The sequence below is a fragment of the Mus musculus genome, chromosome 14, assembly GCF_000001635.26.
Source record: "Mus musculus strain C57BL/6J chromosome 14, GRCm38.p6 C57BL/6J".
Lineage (NCBI taxonomy): Eukaryota > Metazoa > Chordata > Mammalia > Rodentia > Muridae > Mus > Mus musculus.
This window is the reverse complement of record NC_000080.6, coordinates 65,818,754-65,835,794: the sequence shown is the minus strand read 5'-3', so window position 1 is coordinate 65,835,794 and position 17,041 is coordinate 65,818,754. Positions and strand designations below refer to the sequence as shown.

Sequence of the window (17,041 nt, the reverse complement as noted above, 5' to 3'; positions counted from 1 at the left end):
TTGACAGGTCTATGTGCTGAGTTTTATAGCCTGAATGACACTTTCATCATGGAGTCAGTTCTGTTAAGGTCTGGGCCCTATTACAACAGGAGGCAGAGTTGTAGCAGAGTTTGAAGTAGTGAGGCCTCCGATTCAAAGACATCTTCCTCAACAAAACATACTGTTCTACCATTGCCTAGTAGAAACCTTATTCTACCTTGTAAAAGAGTAGCTGACTCACTCATGATTCCTGCAAATAGCCAATAATATGTTAGCCATTTGTCAATTCATTCCAGCCAGCTTTGTTCTATGAAGAAGGACATCCATCGCTTAGACTTATTTAGAACTAGACATTGAAAGAACCTAGTTGACACGCAAACTTTATATGCCCCAGTACAGGGGAACGCCAGGGCCAAAAAGGGGGAGTGGGTGGGTAGGGGAGTGGGGGTGGGTGGGTATGGGGGACTTTTGGTATAGCATTGGAAATGTAAATGAGCTAAATACCTAATAAAAAATGGAAAAAAAAAAAGAAAGAACCTAGTGGGGAAACCCCGACTCAGCTCCCAATTCAGCGTGCACCCAAGAATCACGAATAGAACACAACACCTTGATGTAACAACACGGGTATTTTAATGGCGGAGCTCCGGTATCTCACACAGGAGACAGTGGCTTGGAAGCTAGGGGTTTTTATAGAAAAGGAGTGGGACTGGGGGAGGAATTGGCGCAGTTTCACATGATTGGTCCATTTAAACATCAGCAGCCTGTTAACATTTAACTTAAGTCAGAGGGGTGGGAGATAGGGAGGCGATGGGCCTGCCCAGGCATGTCCTGGTCTGTTCTGCTATGTTCTCAGCCCCAGGTTTCAAAGCTCACAAACAACTCTTTGGGCTATTTGACATACATTACGTGACTCACAGGTCTCAAGTTTTATTTCCTTTCAACATTTGTCTGAGACTTCTAGACACTAATAACTCCTTAAAAGCCTGTGAGTGTTTTAAGAACATTTCTGCTTGCCAAAAGACACTTGATTGGAGTTGGAGTGCCACAGGCCTTCCCTGTAAATAGTGATTGTGTTCAGGCCTTCGTTTTCATTTTCTGTAAATGAGGAATGATAATACAAACTTCATAGGTTGTGTAAGGAGTACGTGAAATAAAACATGTAAAGGATCCAGCTCAAGAGATTGGGCTCAGCTATTAAGAACACAGACTACTCTTGCAGAGGACCTGAGGTCAATTCCTTGTATCCACATTTGGTGACCTATAACTGTCTAAACTTGATCCAGGGAATTCAACTCCTCTGACCTATGCTGGTATCTCCATTCACATACACATACTCACTTGCAGGCATGCACATAGTCAAAAAATAAATAAAATCTTTAAAAATATATAAAGTAACCAAATTTAGCAAACATTCACACCATAATTTGAATAATAAAATAGTAAAATGGAAACTGAAAATCTCACTTTTTTTTCTAAAACGCAAAACCAACAATAGGGCTTCAAATATGAAAAATAAGAGCCTCCAGTATCTTGGGGATGTCACTTTTCGTTAGCTGTTTGCACCAAACTGCCTCAGAATTTAACTTCCAATTCAGCTGAGCCATAAACTACAATTCCCAGAATGCACTGTTACGGGCGTCGGTCTGAAGCCTGAAGTTATTGCAGGATTTCAGGAGGTGTGCCTTCCTTCTTCCCCAACTCCTCCCCCCAACTCCCTCCCCCTGACCAGCTTTGCCTCTCAAGGGCGGGAGAATCTCGGAGACCTCCTCGCCGGAGGGCGGGGCAATGACTAGCGAGAAGCCAATCGCGGCGCAGGCTCTAGGAAGCGCCTGAGCAGTGACGAATCAGTACGCAGCAGCGTTGGTCTCAAGTAGCGCGCGTGAATTTGAACACACTGGCGGAGCGCCGGGTTCCTGTGAGCAAGGTCGTAAGCTTGCTGAGGTGCAGAGGGGTCATTTCGTGCGGTACCCCCGCAGGCGTGGACGCCGGTCCAGAAGGAGACTGAGGAACGAAGGTAACGTCAAGGGGCAAGGGCCTTGAACGTAGCCCGCTGCCTGCTCCTCCCGCGGGGCTCCCGCTCTGGGTGCCAGCGTCTCTCACGCAGGCAAGGAGAGGGCTTCCCTGTTGCCCCGTAGACGCTCGGGTTGGCTTAGAGGTCGCGCTTGTGGAGTTCTGTGGGACTGACATACCCTTTCCGAAGGAAGGGGAAAGGAAGGAAAGAACATTCTAGAATTATCTCCCTAAGGGACGCGGCTTGACTTTAGCAAGCTGCCTAGTGAGGTGAGGGAGCCCCGCCGGGACCCGTGGGGAGGACTTGTCCCACCCATATTACCTCGCTCAGACCTCCAGGAAGGGTGTGAGCAATCTCTGCCTTCCCTGAACGTGCAGGCTGTGAAGATGACTGGCTGGTCAGTCAGAAAGTGTGCTAAGTGGAATATGGAGGAGCCATGGAAGGAGGCTAGTGCCAAAGGCCTACCAGGAGTGCCAAAACTTGATGTGACTGGTTTAATTAAAGGGAAGTGTACCCCAATTAGGGTTCCACCCGGCCTCGTTAGTAGGATCACCTTTCATCACTCTCATCTACTGTAGCGCAGTATTTCCCCAACCCACCCTCCTTCCCTTTTATCACTGTTTACTTCTCTAATACATAGCTTACTGCTTTGCTTTTTTTTTTTTGAGACCCCCTGTACCCCAGGCTTGCCTCAAACTCAGGGTCCCTTTGCCTATGCCTCCCATTTTGCACCGTCACACCTGACTAGGTTTTGTTTGTCTTTCTGTGGTTGGTTCGTTGTTGTTTTTCTTAATCTGTTTCTTGGAACCAAGCCTGGTGACTTAGCTTGTGATTCCAGTTCTGGAAAGCTCAAGAGTTCAAGTTTATCCTTGGCGACAGAGTGAATGAGTTTGAATTTGAGGCTAAGCTCTGCTATGTGAAGCACTATCTCAAAAAGCAATGTTCCCTTGGGTATTTATTTGCAGTCACTTATTTAGAATCAAGATTTATAAACAATTTTGACATGGTGCGTTTTCTATCCTTTTGGTGACTTTATTATAACTGACATATTTGCTGCCTTTAGGAATTTAACTAAGATGATGGCAACTTGTACTCCAAGAAAGAGGAAGCGATATACACTGAATGCTGATAATGATGATAGGTAAGTCTTAACCTGTATGTATGAACTCTTTTAAATATGAAAAAATCCAGTCTTGCCAGTGTCTATTACAGAAAATTTATCATAGGGTATTTTAGTAGCTAATCGGGAAAAATACATGGAGAATATTTTTAACAGATGAGCCATCATCCCTCCAGCCCTTTGGTGATTTGTTTATTTGAAACAGTCTTAATTATTTATACCTGGTTGGCCTCAAGCTAATTGAGATCTTCCTGCCTTTGCCACGAGGCCCAGACCTAGTGTGGGATAATTTTTATATAGCCTAGACAGAGAAATTGATTTTGAAATACACTTACTTGTATATCAAAGTTTCTTTGTAAACACTGCTTGCTTTTATGAATGTTATCTGGGTTTTTTTTTGTTTGTTTGTTTTTTCGTTTTCGGTTTCTCTGTGTAGTCCTGCCTGTCCTGGAACTCACTCTGTAGTTCTGGCCTTGAACTCAGAAATCCGCCTGCCTCTGTCTCCCAAGGGCTGGAAGTAAAGGCGTGCGCCACCACGCCTAGCACTATCTGTTTATTTTTGAGACAGGGACTCTCTATGTAATCTTGGTTGTCCTGAACTCCATATAGATCATGCTGGCCTCTAACTCAAAGAGATCATCCTATTTCCTCTCCCTCCAGAGTGCTGGGGTTAAAGGTGTATGCTACCTTGCCCAGCTTATGAATATATATTTAAATGATTTAATAAAGACAGAATTTGAGGATCCCGTTAAACTAACAAATAATGTGTCAAACAATGGCGGGGGATGTGTTATTTTTTATGACTAGTAGGGAGAAGTTTACTAGTGGATCTAAATAAATTTTGAAAAAGAACCACAAACTTACCAATGGACTTTCTTTTCATTTTGTAGCCTATTAACAGATATTTCATCAAGCAAATTAAGATGTGCTGAAAATCTATTTCCATCACCTAATAAGAAACATAATTATCAAAGCAGTGTTCAAAAGGAAGACAAGTCTTGCTCCCACCAACTCCATTTCCCTTCAAGTCCACTCAAAACAACTGAAAATAGTAGGTTTTCATTTGCAAACCACAGCTCATTATTTAAACCAGCTATGTCTACTGTATCTTTCTACAGTAAAGAGAAATACTACCTCAATCCACTCGAGAGGAAGTTGATAAGAGAGTGTAGATCTATTTGTCTAGCAACTGAAAGTGGAGATAAACCTATTCCCAGTGTGACAGAAAATATTCAGAGAAAACCAGTCTGTACCAAGAAGAATAAAAAAAAACAGAAGAGTTTAACTGCCAAATATCAACCAAATTATAAGCACATCAAGTCTAAATCAAGAAACCTGAAAAATTCCAAGCCAAATCAAGTGACCTATAAGCCAGTTGTGGACCAAGAGAACAGTTGTTTTCCAGCAAAAAATTATCCAAATTCTCCTCCTCGGGTTCTGAGCCAAAAAATAAAGCCTCAAGTTACACTCCAAGGCGGAGCAGCATTTTTCGTTAGGAAAAGAAACTCTCTTAAAAAGTTACCTCTGGAAGATAAGCCCTTACTTTTGCAGAAAAATTTACCAGAAGTCCCTGAAGGTGCTCCAGAGGCAAAGCAAATACCAAAGTCCTTGCTAGTGGATGAGAAATCCAGTGTTAAAGTACAGAATGCAAGAAGTAAAAATGAAGAGAAACTGAGAAAGGTAAAGCTAAATGTATCATTTAAGAACAGCTGGCGACTTAATGATGCTTAGATATAAATTATGTGTATAATTATGTAGATCACATAAGTGAATGAAATTTGATTTTCTTTACAGTTTGGAGAGCCACTTTTATAAAAACAGAAAATATAAAGTTAAAGATGGGTAGAAAAAAGCCTGTGGTCTCTCCTTTAGCTTTAGGTAGTATATTCTGAAATGTTAGCAGGAAGTTTTCTACTTTGCTTTTGTAGTTTCTCTGCTACTATTGAAAAACAGATTTTGGATTTTTTTGAGACAGGGGCTCTTCATTAGCCCAGGATCCAACTATGCTGCCTGTCTTTCTTCCCTGGCCCAGGGATTACAAGCACAAACTGATGCTGGGGTCCAACTTGGGTCCTCATTCTGCACAGCAAAAACTTTACCAACCTAAACTACCAGTCTTGAGTTCATGATGAGAATTTGTTTACCTTACTAGATTAAGAGAAAGTTTGTTATTTTTTTTCCATTTCCACTAACTTTTAAAAGTTAATTTTATTATAATGAAAAGAATGGTATACAATTTGCTTTACAACATCTTCATCTGGAAGCATACTTTTTTGTAAAAGACTTATTATTAGCTTTAATGTGTATGAGTGTTCCACCTGTCAATAAGTATGTGCACATGTGTATAAGTGCCCTCAGGCCAAAAGAGGGAGCTAGATTCCCTGGAACTGGAGCTACAGACAGTTAAACCATTAAGTAGGTGCTGAGAACAGAACCTGGCTAGAATTGCAGCCAGAGCTCTATTAACCACTGTGCTATCTATCTCTCCAACTTTTTTTTTTTATATAAATAGATTTATTTATTATTTATTATATGTAAGTACACTGTAGCTGTCTTCAGACGCTCCAGAAGGGGGAGTCAGATCTCATTACGGATGGTTGTGAGCCACCATGTGGTTGCTGGGATTTGAACTCAGGACCTTCAGAAGAGCAGTCAGGTGCTCTTACCTGCTGAGCCATCTCACCAGCCCCTCTCCAACTTTTGAAGCATGCATTTTTCTAAGTATTGCAGTCTCTATTTCTGCTCTCTGATGTTTAAAAGATGAACCACATTCAGTGAATGCAGAGGAAATTTCCAAAAAAAAGTAGATTGAAAACTTGAGTCATGCTATGAAGTATTACACATGTTTTTGTTGAGATTTGTTTACTTGAAGACAATACAACTAAGGATAAGGGATGTTCTATATTTCTGTTAACCTGTTTATTATTGTTAGAATCCCTCAGGTGCAGTAGTTTCTTCAAAGGAATGTAACCTTGATAAACATGATTTTCCTTCAGAGAATTCACTTGATGAGAACAAGACAAGTAAGTAAGAAGGTTTGCATTAACTAGCCTAGCAACTTGTAACAGTGCTTCATTGTGCGTATCAATATGAGATTTTATATATACTAATATTTTCCAGGCCTTCTTAAAAATTACTGTGCTTATCACTAATATCTGTTTATCTCTGGGAAACTGCTGCTGTCTATGCAGTATGCTTTGAAATGCAGGAAAGGGGCTTTTAGGTTACAGCTTCAGACAAAGGAAACGGTTCTCCTTAGGCAATCTCTGGCTATTTCCATTTTCCTAAGCTCACTTATGGTGTGGTGCATGTGTGGCGCTCAGAGGATAGCTTTCTAGAGTGGCTTCTCTTGTTTCCACCATGTTTAGTCAGGGTCTCTTGTTTGTGTTTTCTGTATTCCCACTAACTAGCTTGTGGTATCTGATGATTCTCCTCTCTCTAACTCCATAGGAGTACTAGGATTCCACACACCAAACTCTGCATCTTGATTTTTTGTTTGCTTGTTTGTTTGTTTTGTTTTTTATTCCATGGGTTGAACTTGGGATCAGGTCTCCACCTCAGGAGGTTTGTCTGCTGAGACATCTACTCATCTGCCCTACTATGCTCTCTAGGGAGTTAGACCCTCTTACATTTATCGCTCTTATTCCTTTACTTAATACCATAAGTGAATGCTTATTTTTTTTTGCATTTAAATCTAATATATTTTTATTGCTGAAATTATTCTGTTTTGATCATGAGGGTTGTTTTCAGCTTAATTCTCCTTGGTATGTCTCATCTTTGTATTTTGAGCACTGTCTTAGTTTCTTATGCTAGTTTCTCATTCAGTATTTCCCTTGCTCTAGCAATTTCTCCCTTGACTCCTTTTTGTTGTTGTTGGTGGTGGTTTTTCTAGACAGGGTTTCTCTGTGTAGCCCTGGCTATCTTGGAACTCACTCTGTAGACCAGGCTGGCCTTGAACTCAGACATCCACCTGCCTCTGCCTCCCAAGTGCTGGGATTAAAGGCATGCACTACCACTGCCTGACCATTTGTCCTGTCTTAATTGTGGTCTTAAGTCAGGCAGCGTAAATTTTTTTGTTCTTAACAACCTTTAGAGTCTTATTGAGTCAGACCTGAGATTCTATTCAGTAATGCAATCTTCTGCTGCTTTTCCCCCTAACAGTTTCCCCAGAGTCTGTCTATCCCATCTTCAATGTTTCTTCAGTGAACACAAAAAGGTAGGAATTCTTTTTGCTTTAATGTCCTAGTTTTATTTATTTTATAGGTTTCTTTTTCTCTCATATAATGCTATATCACTTTTTTTTTTCCTTTACCATTAAGGGGAAATAATAATACTGAGAATAGAAGATGAGATCAGTTTTTTTTTTTTATTACAGATGGAATAGATTTTTGTGAACTTGAGTAAAATAATTGTTACATTATTATACAGTATCTAGCTTGTAGTAATTAGTTTATTATTTCACTTAAAGATCCTCAGACAATCTAGAAGGTAAACACAATTAGAATTGTTATAACTGTAATCATCTCATCTGAGGAAACAGAAATTTAGCCACCATTGCACAGGTCCTCAGTGCTGAGGCCAAGAATAGAATTCACGTTTGAATCAAAAGCCCATTGGGTTATATTTCCTCCCCTACATGACACTAGGTTAACAATAACTAAATTTTAACAAACATTTATAATCATGATATAGGTACTAGTAGCTTCCATTTTACAGATGGGAGAAATTGTGGCAGAGAAGTAAGTAATAATAGTTTAGTGCTGTTAAGTCACGGCTGAATACTGTGATGGGGAGGTGGTGTGTGAAGGGAGAGACCATGACAAGTAGAAGGTCTAAGTTTTGTATTGTCTGAACATCTTGCTAAAAAAAAAAAAAAAAAACAAAAAAACATTGATTTTTTTTTTTTTTTCTTCACCCATTTATTGTTGAATGTCTAGGTATTCAGAAAAGAAATTTTTGGCCTAGTCCCGTGTGTGTGTGTGTGTGTGTGTGTGTGTGTGTGTAATATTCCTATGGAGCTGCCACTGTACTTTGAGTCAGGATTTCTCACTCAAGTGGCCAAGCAAAGTGTTGCTGAATCCTATCATGCTGGTGACTATGGTTCCTGGGTTGTAAGAGTCAACATTAGCATCTGCCTAGGAATTTCTCTACACTTGAGTGGGTAGATATTGTCCTAAGATCTGACAGAGAAAGAAAAGTCCATTTTTAAAGTGCAGTTAGCTTCTACAGCAATTCTCTCTATGTGTCTCTAATACTCCAGAGGAAAGTTCTTTGGCTGTCAGTCAGCTCTGGATTTGAGATTTGGCACTGAATTTACTCATTGTGTTCCTTTGCGTAGGCGATTACTTCTGGACCTGGGCTTTCTAACTGTTCCATACTTACTTTTCTCTTTTAAGACCTGAAGAACAGTCTTCTGTGGGATCCACTGCATGTACTAACTTCTTGAAACAGACAAATGTACCGAAAAATATTAATTCCAGAGATACAAATAAAGGAGGAAAAGACCAGCTCGTCATTGTGAGTCAATTTAGAGCAAAGGTCTTTCCACGCATGGCGCGTGCAGTCAACCTTTCACAGTGGTTATCTCGGGTTGTAGATTTCCAAGTTTGTAATGGCCAGTTTTGTTGAGGTACCATTTAAAGCTAGCCAGTACTTTGGAGCTCATAGTTTTGGGCAGTGCTAGTATTTGAGTAGGATGCTATGAATGGCTTGTTTCCAGGTAAGAAAATTCTTGATCAACAAAAGATGCAGTGACAATAGCAACATTAAATTACAATCTAGTATTTTCAATGACATTGAAAACAATGTTTTATGAGAATGGGGTTCATAGAGCTATATCAATTCTTGAAGCAAAGAATTTAATATTTACAGATAAAGAATTTAACACTCCAGACGACTTAAGGCAAAAAACACTATGATTAATAGAGAATGTTATCCCTTCTGTTTGAAATGAGGCCTTGTCTGTTTCTTGGTCTATTGTGTGAGCCCTTCCTAAAGAAGGTCTATTATTCACCCAGTTCTTTGGGTTTATGATTTTTGTTTGTTTGCTTGCTTGCAATTTCTTCAATTGTAGGACGCAGGTCAGAAACATTTTGGGACGACTGTGTGTAAGTCTTGTGGCATGATCTATACTGCTTCCAACCCTGAAGACGAAATACAACATCTCCAACATCACCACCGATTTCTGGAAGGAATTAAATTCGTGGTGAGTCAAGTAGTCTTTCAGTTCATTCTGGTGGTATAACGGTATGAAAGAAGGCATTTGTACCATAATTGTTGAAAGATCTGTATGTCCATAAGTATTTCATTGTTTGCACCTGTGATCCCAGCAGTTAGGAAGAGGTCGAGTCAGAAGGATCGATTGTGAATTCAGATTCAGTCTTGGGTACATAATGAGTTTCAAGCCAGTCTGTCAGTTTGGGCTGTAAGAGTGAGACACTGTCTTAAGAAAACAAACATAACATGAGGAACTGTATTAGGCTGTAGAAAAGATTTAGAGAGTAAGAGTGCTAGCTTCCCCAGATGTGGCTACATAGAAATTCCAGAGCTGTAAGGGAGTATGCAGGGGAGCAAGTATTCGAATACATTACCTCGTGGGAGACCTTTCACATTCAAACATGATCTAGAGTAAGGCCTATGCAGAATTCATGAAAAGAAAAAGCATTTGAGCCTCAGAATTATCTGGGCTTATTTCTTTCTCTCTCTCTTTCCAGTCCATTTGTAATCTCTTTATAATCTTCCACTTCTTGGAGCTCAGCTTACTGCCTAGCCGCCTACATCAGATAGTTTAGCAGGTCTTCTTCAGGTCCAGTGTTCAGAAATATAGTTGCTGTGTCATACCCCAAAAGATGGCACTTCACAGCTCCATCTTCACAGCTTCTTCCTCGCTCTATATGTTTTCTCCTCTGTGGTGTTCTCTGAGCATTAGAGGAATTGGGATAAATGTCCTGTTAGAGCTAAACACTCATCATCGCCTTGTTCTCAGCACCTTGAACAGCTGTGGGTACTCTGCACCATTCACTGCAGAAAGAATAGTTATGTGACTCTTTAATACAGTTCCTCATGTTATGGTGACCCAACCATAAGATTGTTGTAAGGAAAAATTTATAAATTCTAGTTAGGCTATATAAAAGACACAAAGTCATGGTATTTATTTACAAGATTTGGCTGGTTTGGAGCTATTCTAACTTATATCCCAGCCATTATGTCCCTTGTTTCTCCTGGCTAAGTGCTCATGGCGGCTGCTTCCTCCCTTCCTCCCTTTCTCCTTTTCTCTCGTTTTTTTTTCCCTCACACCCCTCACTCCATCCTCAAGTCCTACATTTCTCTCCCTACTGCCCAAACACTGGCCTTTACTAACTAACTTTAAGTTGGGGAGCAAAGTTTGCACAACAAAAGCTAGTAAACCGGTGCAAGGAGATGCAGTAAAGAATTTAGCATATGAATACACAACAGCACCAGAGCAGCCCCCAAGAGGTTATTTTTGTTGCTGCGTCCTAACTAATTTTGCTACTGCTACAGATCGGAATATAAGTATCTGATATTTCTGATGGTCTTGTAACCTCTGTGAAAAGGATCATGACCCACAGGTTGAGAACCACTGGTCTACACCATGGGTAGTCAAGGCCAGAACCTCCATCTTGCCTTTCTGGTCACTCATTACTTGACCATCCGTCATCTCCTAACCAAAGTATTTTGTGTGTTCTCTTTATAAATTAACTATGTTTTCTCCTTTACCTGCTTTGGCAGGGCTGGAAAAGAGAACGGGTAGTAGCAGAGTTTTGGGATGGGAAGATTGTGTTGGTCCTGCCACGTGATCCAAGTTATGCCATCAAAAAGGTTTGTATGGGATTGTTTTTCTCTTTTCTTCTCTCAAGAAGCATCAGTGAAATGTGAACTGCTTTCCTGGTGTGCCAATAGCCTTCCTTGTTGCATTGGTTTATGTTCATACTGGCTTGTACAGAGTCCTGGTCAGATGATTTTGTTCTCTGTTGGTGTTGCTTCTGTTTCCTGAGTTGAATGTCGCTAACAGGAATGATAAAGCTAAAGCAAACCTGCCTGGGGCTCTGACTCCTCCTCTCTGCTAGGATTCCAAATGTCTCTGAAAAGCATTCCTGAAGTACCAGGTGTATGCATCAATTCTGAAATAAGTTTCAGGGAATATAATTTTGGAAAATAGAGATGATAAAAGCTAAATGATGGTGATTGTATTTCGTGAGGATACACACGCATATTTAGCTTTTGCTGTGATTTGTTTGTTTTGTGTGGCCCTGGCTGTCCTGGAACTCACAGGCTGACCACGAACTCAGAAATCCACCTGCCTCTGCCTCCCAAGTGCTGGGATTAAAGGCGTGCTCCACCACTGCCTGGGCTTTTTTGTTGTGATTTTTAAAAGAAATTCACCTTCTGGTTTTTAACACTGTTAGGTAGAAGATGTCCAAGAACTTGTGGATCTGGAATTAGGTTTCCAGCAGACTGTTCCCGTGTGTCCAGACAAAACCAAAACCTTCCTCTTTATTGATGAGAAGAGAGTAGTTGGATGTTTAATTGCAGAACCCATCAAACAGGTGTGTTGTATGTCTTTTACGTTATTAAAATGTCTTTGGCTGTAATTAAATTCATTCATTTACATTGCACTTAATATTTTGTCTGTAGTATAAGTATAAATAGAATAAGTCTTTTTGTGTAGCCATTTCCCTATCTGGGAGTATAAAATGTAGTGGGTTTTTTTCTTTCTTTTTTTTTTTTGAGACAGGGTTTCTCTGTGTAGCCCTGGCTGTCCTGGAACACTCACTTTGTAGACCAGGCCGGCCTCGGAACTCAGAAATCCACCTGCCTCTGCCTCCCGAGTGCTGGCATTAAAGGCGTGCGCCACCACACCCAGCAAATGTAGTGATTTTTAATGTAAGAATCTGTAGACCTAAGTTATTACATTGCAGCTCAGCAGGTGTATTTAACAAAATAATCATTACTCATTCCTCACTTAAAATATTTATTTATTATAAAGGCAGTGTCTCTAGCCCTGGCTAGCCTGGAGCTCAGAGGTCTTCCTGCCTCTGCCTCACAAATCTGGGACTAAAGGTGTGTGTCTCTATGCCCAACTACAATCTACTTTAGACACTAGTTAGCAGTGTTCTAGAAAACAGTTTTCTTATTAAAAGTTAGAGAAAAGCAGTTTATGTGCATTATCAGTAAAGAGCAAGTATGCGTTAATCATTTGTTGGTCATACCTTAGTAGAGTTGGTGCTGTGAAAGAATACCAAGAAACGATTTTACTAACAACAAAAGAACCCAAAGAGCAGTAGAACATTTGGGTAGTATCCACAGGGTTCAAGGTTTGATCCCAGCACTTGGGAAGCAGAGGCAGATGGATCTCTGAGTTCAAGGCTACCATTGTTACATACTGAGTTCCAGGATAGCCAAGGCTATACAGGAAAACCCTGTCTAAAAAAAAAAATTCAAATAATAATAATAAATAACAACAATAACAATGGAGGAGGAGGAAGAAGAGGAAGAATAATATTGAAATTACATCTTTAATGTTTGCCTCACAGGAAAATATGTTTGATTAAAAATAACTGCCTTGATTTAGTTAACTCATAATGTCCCTATAAATTAAAACATCAGGTTGTACATTTTTAAAGAAATTCTCTGCAAGTTGATGCTGTGGGCCTTGAAGTTGTGATCTTCTGCCTCAGTCTAATTTACATGTTTAAGGTCTGTGCCTCTGGGTGTGGCTTATCTACAGCTTAACTATAACCCTATACATGCATATATACATTTAAACATATAAACATGTGGAGGCCTTAGGTAGAATTTATTGTATCTAAATGAAACATTGACAAGTTTTAGATTCTATATTTGTTAGATTGTGCAAGATCTGCTATTTTGTAATGGCTGATTGGCATGTGCTATGGGTCCATCCACTTGCCCCAGATGACAAGATTTCATTTTATAGTTGAATAGAATTTCCTCAGCTATTTTATTTCATTCATTCATTGATGGACACTTATTTCTGTGTCCTGGATTTTGTGTCTGAAGCTGTAGTGAACCTCATAGACACTCCTAACTTTCCTCATTTTCTTCTGGCAACATACCCTGAAGTGGGTGTACTGAGTCATGGTTTTTGTTACTTTAATTTGGGTGTGTTTCTCAAACTTTCTTATTGTTTCCACTACTGACTGTTCCCACTAGCTGTCCACTTGGTTTCCCCTTTGTTCCCTAGTTTGTCCCAGACTTTTTACTTTTACATAATAACCATCCTAACATGTGCTGGGATACTTCCATACTCCCACCTACATTTCCTTGTTTAGAGTAGTAGTGAACATTTCTTCAAACACCTGTGAGAGACACTTGTAGGCCTTTTTTCAGAAGGTGTAGTCGGGCCCTTGTCCCACTTTTAAAATCGTATTATTGTGTATGTGATGTATGAGAGTGTGGCATGTGTGGGGTTCTCTGCTTCCACTGTGAGATCTGGGAGGAAGCTTAGGTTGTCAGTTTTGTACAGCAGGTACTTTTCCTATTGAACCATCTTGCTGGACTATTGTTCCATTTTAAAATTTGGGTTATTTTTTTGCTATTCAGTTGAGTTCCTTGTATATTTTAGACTCTAACCTTCTGACGTATGCAAATTATAGATATTTTCTCCTAAGTTGTCTTTCCCCATGTTGTATCCTTTCTTGTGCTGAAGGTTTCTAGTTTAATTTCAACCTGGGGTTCATGACCATTAGTTGTAGGGGATCTAGTACCTTCTCTAACCTCTGCAGAAATCAAGCACAACCTGCACATACATACATGCAGAAAGAACACTCATATCATAAATATGATTTAAGGAGTAACAGAGCATTATTTTTTATAGATTAACTATAATCAGGCTTTGTTTAAAGTTTGGATTTTTGTTTGCTTTTTAAAAGAAAAGTCAGCTCGTCTATGTGTCATTGCAGGCCTTTCGGGTCCTGTCAGAACCAAGTGCCAGTAAAGAATGTTCTAGAGCTTGGCGGTGTTCAGATGTACCAGAACCTGCAATTTGTGGAATAAGTAGAATCTGGGTCTTCAGACTAAAAAGAAGGAAGCGCATTGCAAGACGACTGGTTGACACTGTCAGGTAAGGAGACAGAAAAGCTTTAGACCTTGTACAATGACTTGTTAGCTTTTCCAGAACCTTCCTTGGCTCACGAGCAAAACAGAATTTTACTAAAATACTTTTTTATAAATACTGTAAAAGTCAGACTAAGGCAGATGTTAACATTAGAAGGAAATACTTGATATACATTCCATGCTAAACTTAAGTGTAATTCCTTCATTCTTTTCCTCTTGCCTTTTTTTTTTCTTCCTTCCTTCCTTCCTCCTCCTCCCTCCCTCTCTCTTTCTCTGTCTGTCTTTTGAGACAGGGTTTCTCTGTATACCCCTGGCTGTCCTGGAATTCACTTTGTAGACCAGGCTGGAACCCAGAATTCCGCCTGCCTCTGCCTCACAAGCGCTGAGATTAAAGGTGTGCACCACCACCACCCGGCCTCTTTCTTTCTTATCTTTCTTGCCTACTTTTTAAAAGATGGGAGTTCATGATTGAGATCAGGTCTCGTTATTAGCCTTGGCTGGCCTTGAACTACTGATCCTTCTGGTTCAATTGCTAGTATTGCAAACATGTACCATTATGCCCCCTCATTTTGTCTTTGGTTTTATTTATGTCTGAGTTTGTATTCATGTCTGTGTGAGTATAAGCCATGAGGGTGCAGTTTTTGAAGGCCAAAAGAGAATTTGGAGCTGGAGTTATGGGTAGTTGTGAGCCAGATATGAGTCCTGGGAACCAAACTCTAGTCCTCTGCAAGAGCAGTACTATTTCAGTTACAGACATTAACTGTGACAAAACAGTATGACTAAGGCAACTTACAAAAAAGCAGGCATTTAATTTGGGGGCTCATGGTTCCAGGGGGTTAGGGTCTGTAACCATCAGTAAGCAGGCTGGAAGGCACAGTCCTAGAGCAGTATATGAGAGCTCACATCTCATCCACAAGCATGAGTCAGAGAAAGCTAGCTGGAAATGGCATGGGCTTTTGAAATATCAAAACTAGTCCCTAATGACACTCTTCCTCCAAGGCCATACCTCCTCATTCTTCCCAAATAGTTCTACCAGCTAGGGACTAAGTATTCAAATATATGAGCCTATAGCGCCATTCTCTTTCTTCTATCTCTCCCCCTTACACACATACCCATTTATTTTTCTTACATTTATGTTCTTACATAACCACAGAATGGTCAAGTTCAAGAAATTTAGTAGCAATATCATCTTTATCTACCTGGTAGTTTTGTTTTCCTCACTTATGTCAAATACCTTTCACTAGTTTCTGTTTTTAATGCAGGATCACATTGTAATAGTGGTAATGTTTAAGTTTTCTCATTCCTTCACTCTGTGGACCTTTGAGTTTCTCACCTGAGATGATGTCATGAGACATCATCATCTCTAAACCCAAGGCATTTTGTTATCAGAAATAATAGTTTTAGTTAATTACTTATATTGTTGTATTGATGTTTGATTGAAATCTAAATTTTAGTTTATAAATGGTCTTTTCCCTTTTTTTTCCTGTAGGAATTGCTTCATGTTTGGCTGTTTCCTCAGCACTAATGAAATTGCATTTTCTGACCCAACACCAGATGGCAAATTATTTGCAACCAAGTACTGCAACACCCCAAATTTCCTTGTATATAATTTTCATAACTAAAGCCAATTGTAACCACAAATCTGGTACTATGTGGGAAAGTTCAGCTAGATAGAAACTGATTAATCGTAGCAGAATGAACATACTAAGACTGTGCACATGTACATACTAGTTTTTTTTTCTTTATATGTTAATTTGCTGAGGATTGTTTGGGATTCAAAGAAAAAAAGATCTTTGTATACTTTCTAAATTCTTAATTTTGAAAAACTTCACAGCAAGATGGCTTTTGCAGAAACTGGGCTCCTTTATAAGGAATACATGAACACACTTTTAGACCATGGTTGTCTCATGCTCCATCAGTAGACTCTAAACACCGGCTATGAGCTAACTCCTGAATTCCTTATGTAGCAACCACTTTACAAGCATATTGTAGCAGTCAAGTTGAAAATACTTAAAAAGTATTTTGAATTTCTGATGTGTTAATAAGATAGGAATTATCTCATATCCATTTATATAAAATAATTCCATAATCCCTTAGAAAATTAATCAAAAGCATACTTATAAAGTTTAAGGCTATTTGCCACTGTTATCTGATTTTTTAAAAAATTATTACATGAAAATGCTGGTAGGTAATTGAAGTCATGAATCAGACTAATGGACCTAAGAACATAATGACCTTATGGAATATTTGTACACCTAAATGCACTCAGATTTTCTGAAATTGGATACTAGTTTGTAAAACAGAAAATTCAGGTTGTTCTAATCCTTAGAGGTCATTAAACTGATACCTGGCATGAGACATAAAGGAAGAGGGGTTTTTTTTTGTTTTGTTTTTTGTATTATAGTTTGTTGTAAAATTGGTTCATCTTTAATTTGCCTGTAATACTTCCAAAAATAGTGAGGAAGTATTTAAATTATAATTATGCAAGCATTTTAATGCTATTTTCTGTACAAAATCTCTTTAAGTGTTTTATTAAAAGTTTTACTAGCATTTCATTGTTCAGTGGCTTGTGAGAAATCAATTATAATTGTTACTAGTGTATGTGTGTGTGCATGTATGCACTTTAAGGTGCCTCCATGGTGGTTAGAAACACTTCTCTCCTGCCATAGCTTCCGAGGGTCCAAGTCAGGTAGCCAGGCTTCTGCAAGAACCACATGAAGTGATAATTTGAGTCCATACTAAAAAGTGAATTATGGACAACAATAAATCCACATACCCTAAGGCAGACCGCACATTAGAGAACAGCAATGGAAAGGAGGAAAGTGAGCATTGCA

At 39.4% G+C, this 17,041-nt stretch overlaps 1 protein-coding gene across 1 annotated transcript; it reads left to right on the top strand.

Annotated features, from left to right (window-relative positions):
• The first annotated feature begins 1,825 nt into the window (after positions 1 to 1,825).
• Positions 1,826 to 16,768, top strand: Esco2 (establishment of sister chromatid cohesion N-acetyltransferase 2). Its single transcript, NM_028039.2, has 11 exons — positions 1,826 to 1,993; positions 3,054 to 3,131; positions 4,001 to 4,790; positions 6,043 to 6,133; positions 7,272 to 7,326; positions 8,507 to 8,627; positions 9,184 to 9,315; positions 10,860 to 10,949; positions 11,537 to 11,677; positions 14,054 to 14,214; positions 15,697 to 16,768. The coding sequence occupies exons 2-11, from the start codon at positions 3,067 to 3,069 to the stop codon at positions 15,827 to 15,829; spliced, it is 1,779 nt and encodes a 592-aa protein (NP_082315.3). The 5' UTR covers positions 1,826 to 1,993; positions 3,054 to 3,066; the 3' UTR covers positions 15,830 to 16,768.
• The last annotated feature ends 273 nt before the right edge of the window (positions 16,769 to 17,041 follow it).

Bases quoted from the DNA above. Each gene is read 5' to 3' on its own strand.
- Esco2 (NM_028039.2), top strand. From the start codon at position 3,067: ATGATGGCAACTTGTACTCCAAGAAAGAGGAAGCGATATACACTGAAT. The intron at 4,791-6,042 runs GTAAAGCTAAAT...TATTATTGTTAG, and splicing joins ATGAAGAGAAACTGAGAAAG to AATCCCTCAGGTGCAGTAGT. The intron at 9,316-10,859 runs GTGAGTCAAGTA...CTGCTTTGGCAG, and splicing joins TGGAAGGAATTAAATTCGTG to GGCTGGAAAAGAGAACGGGT.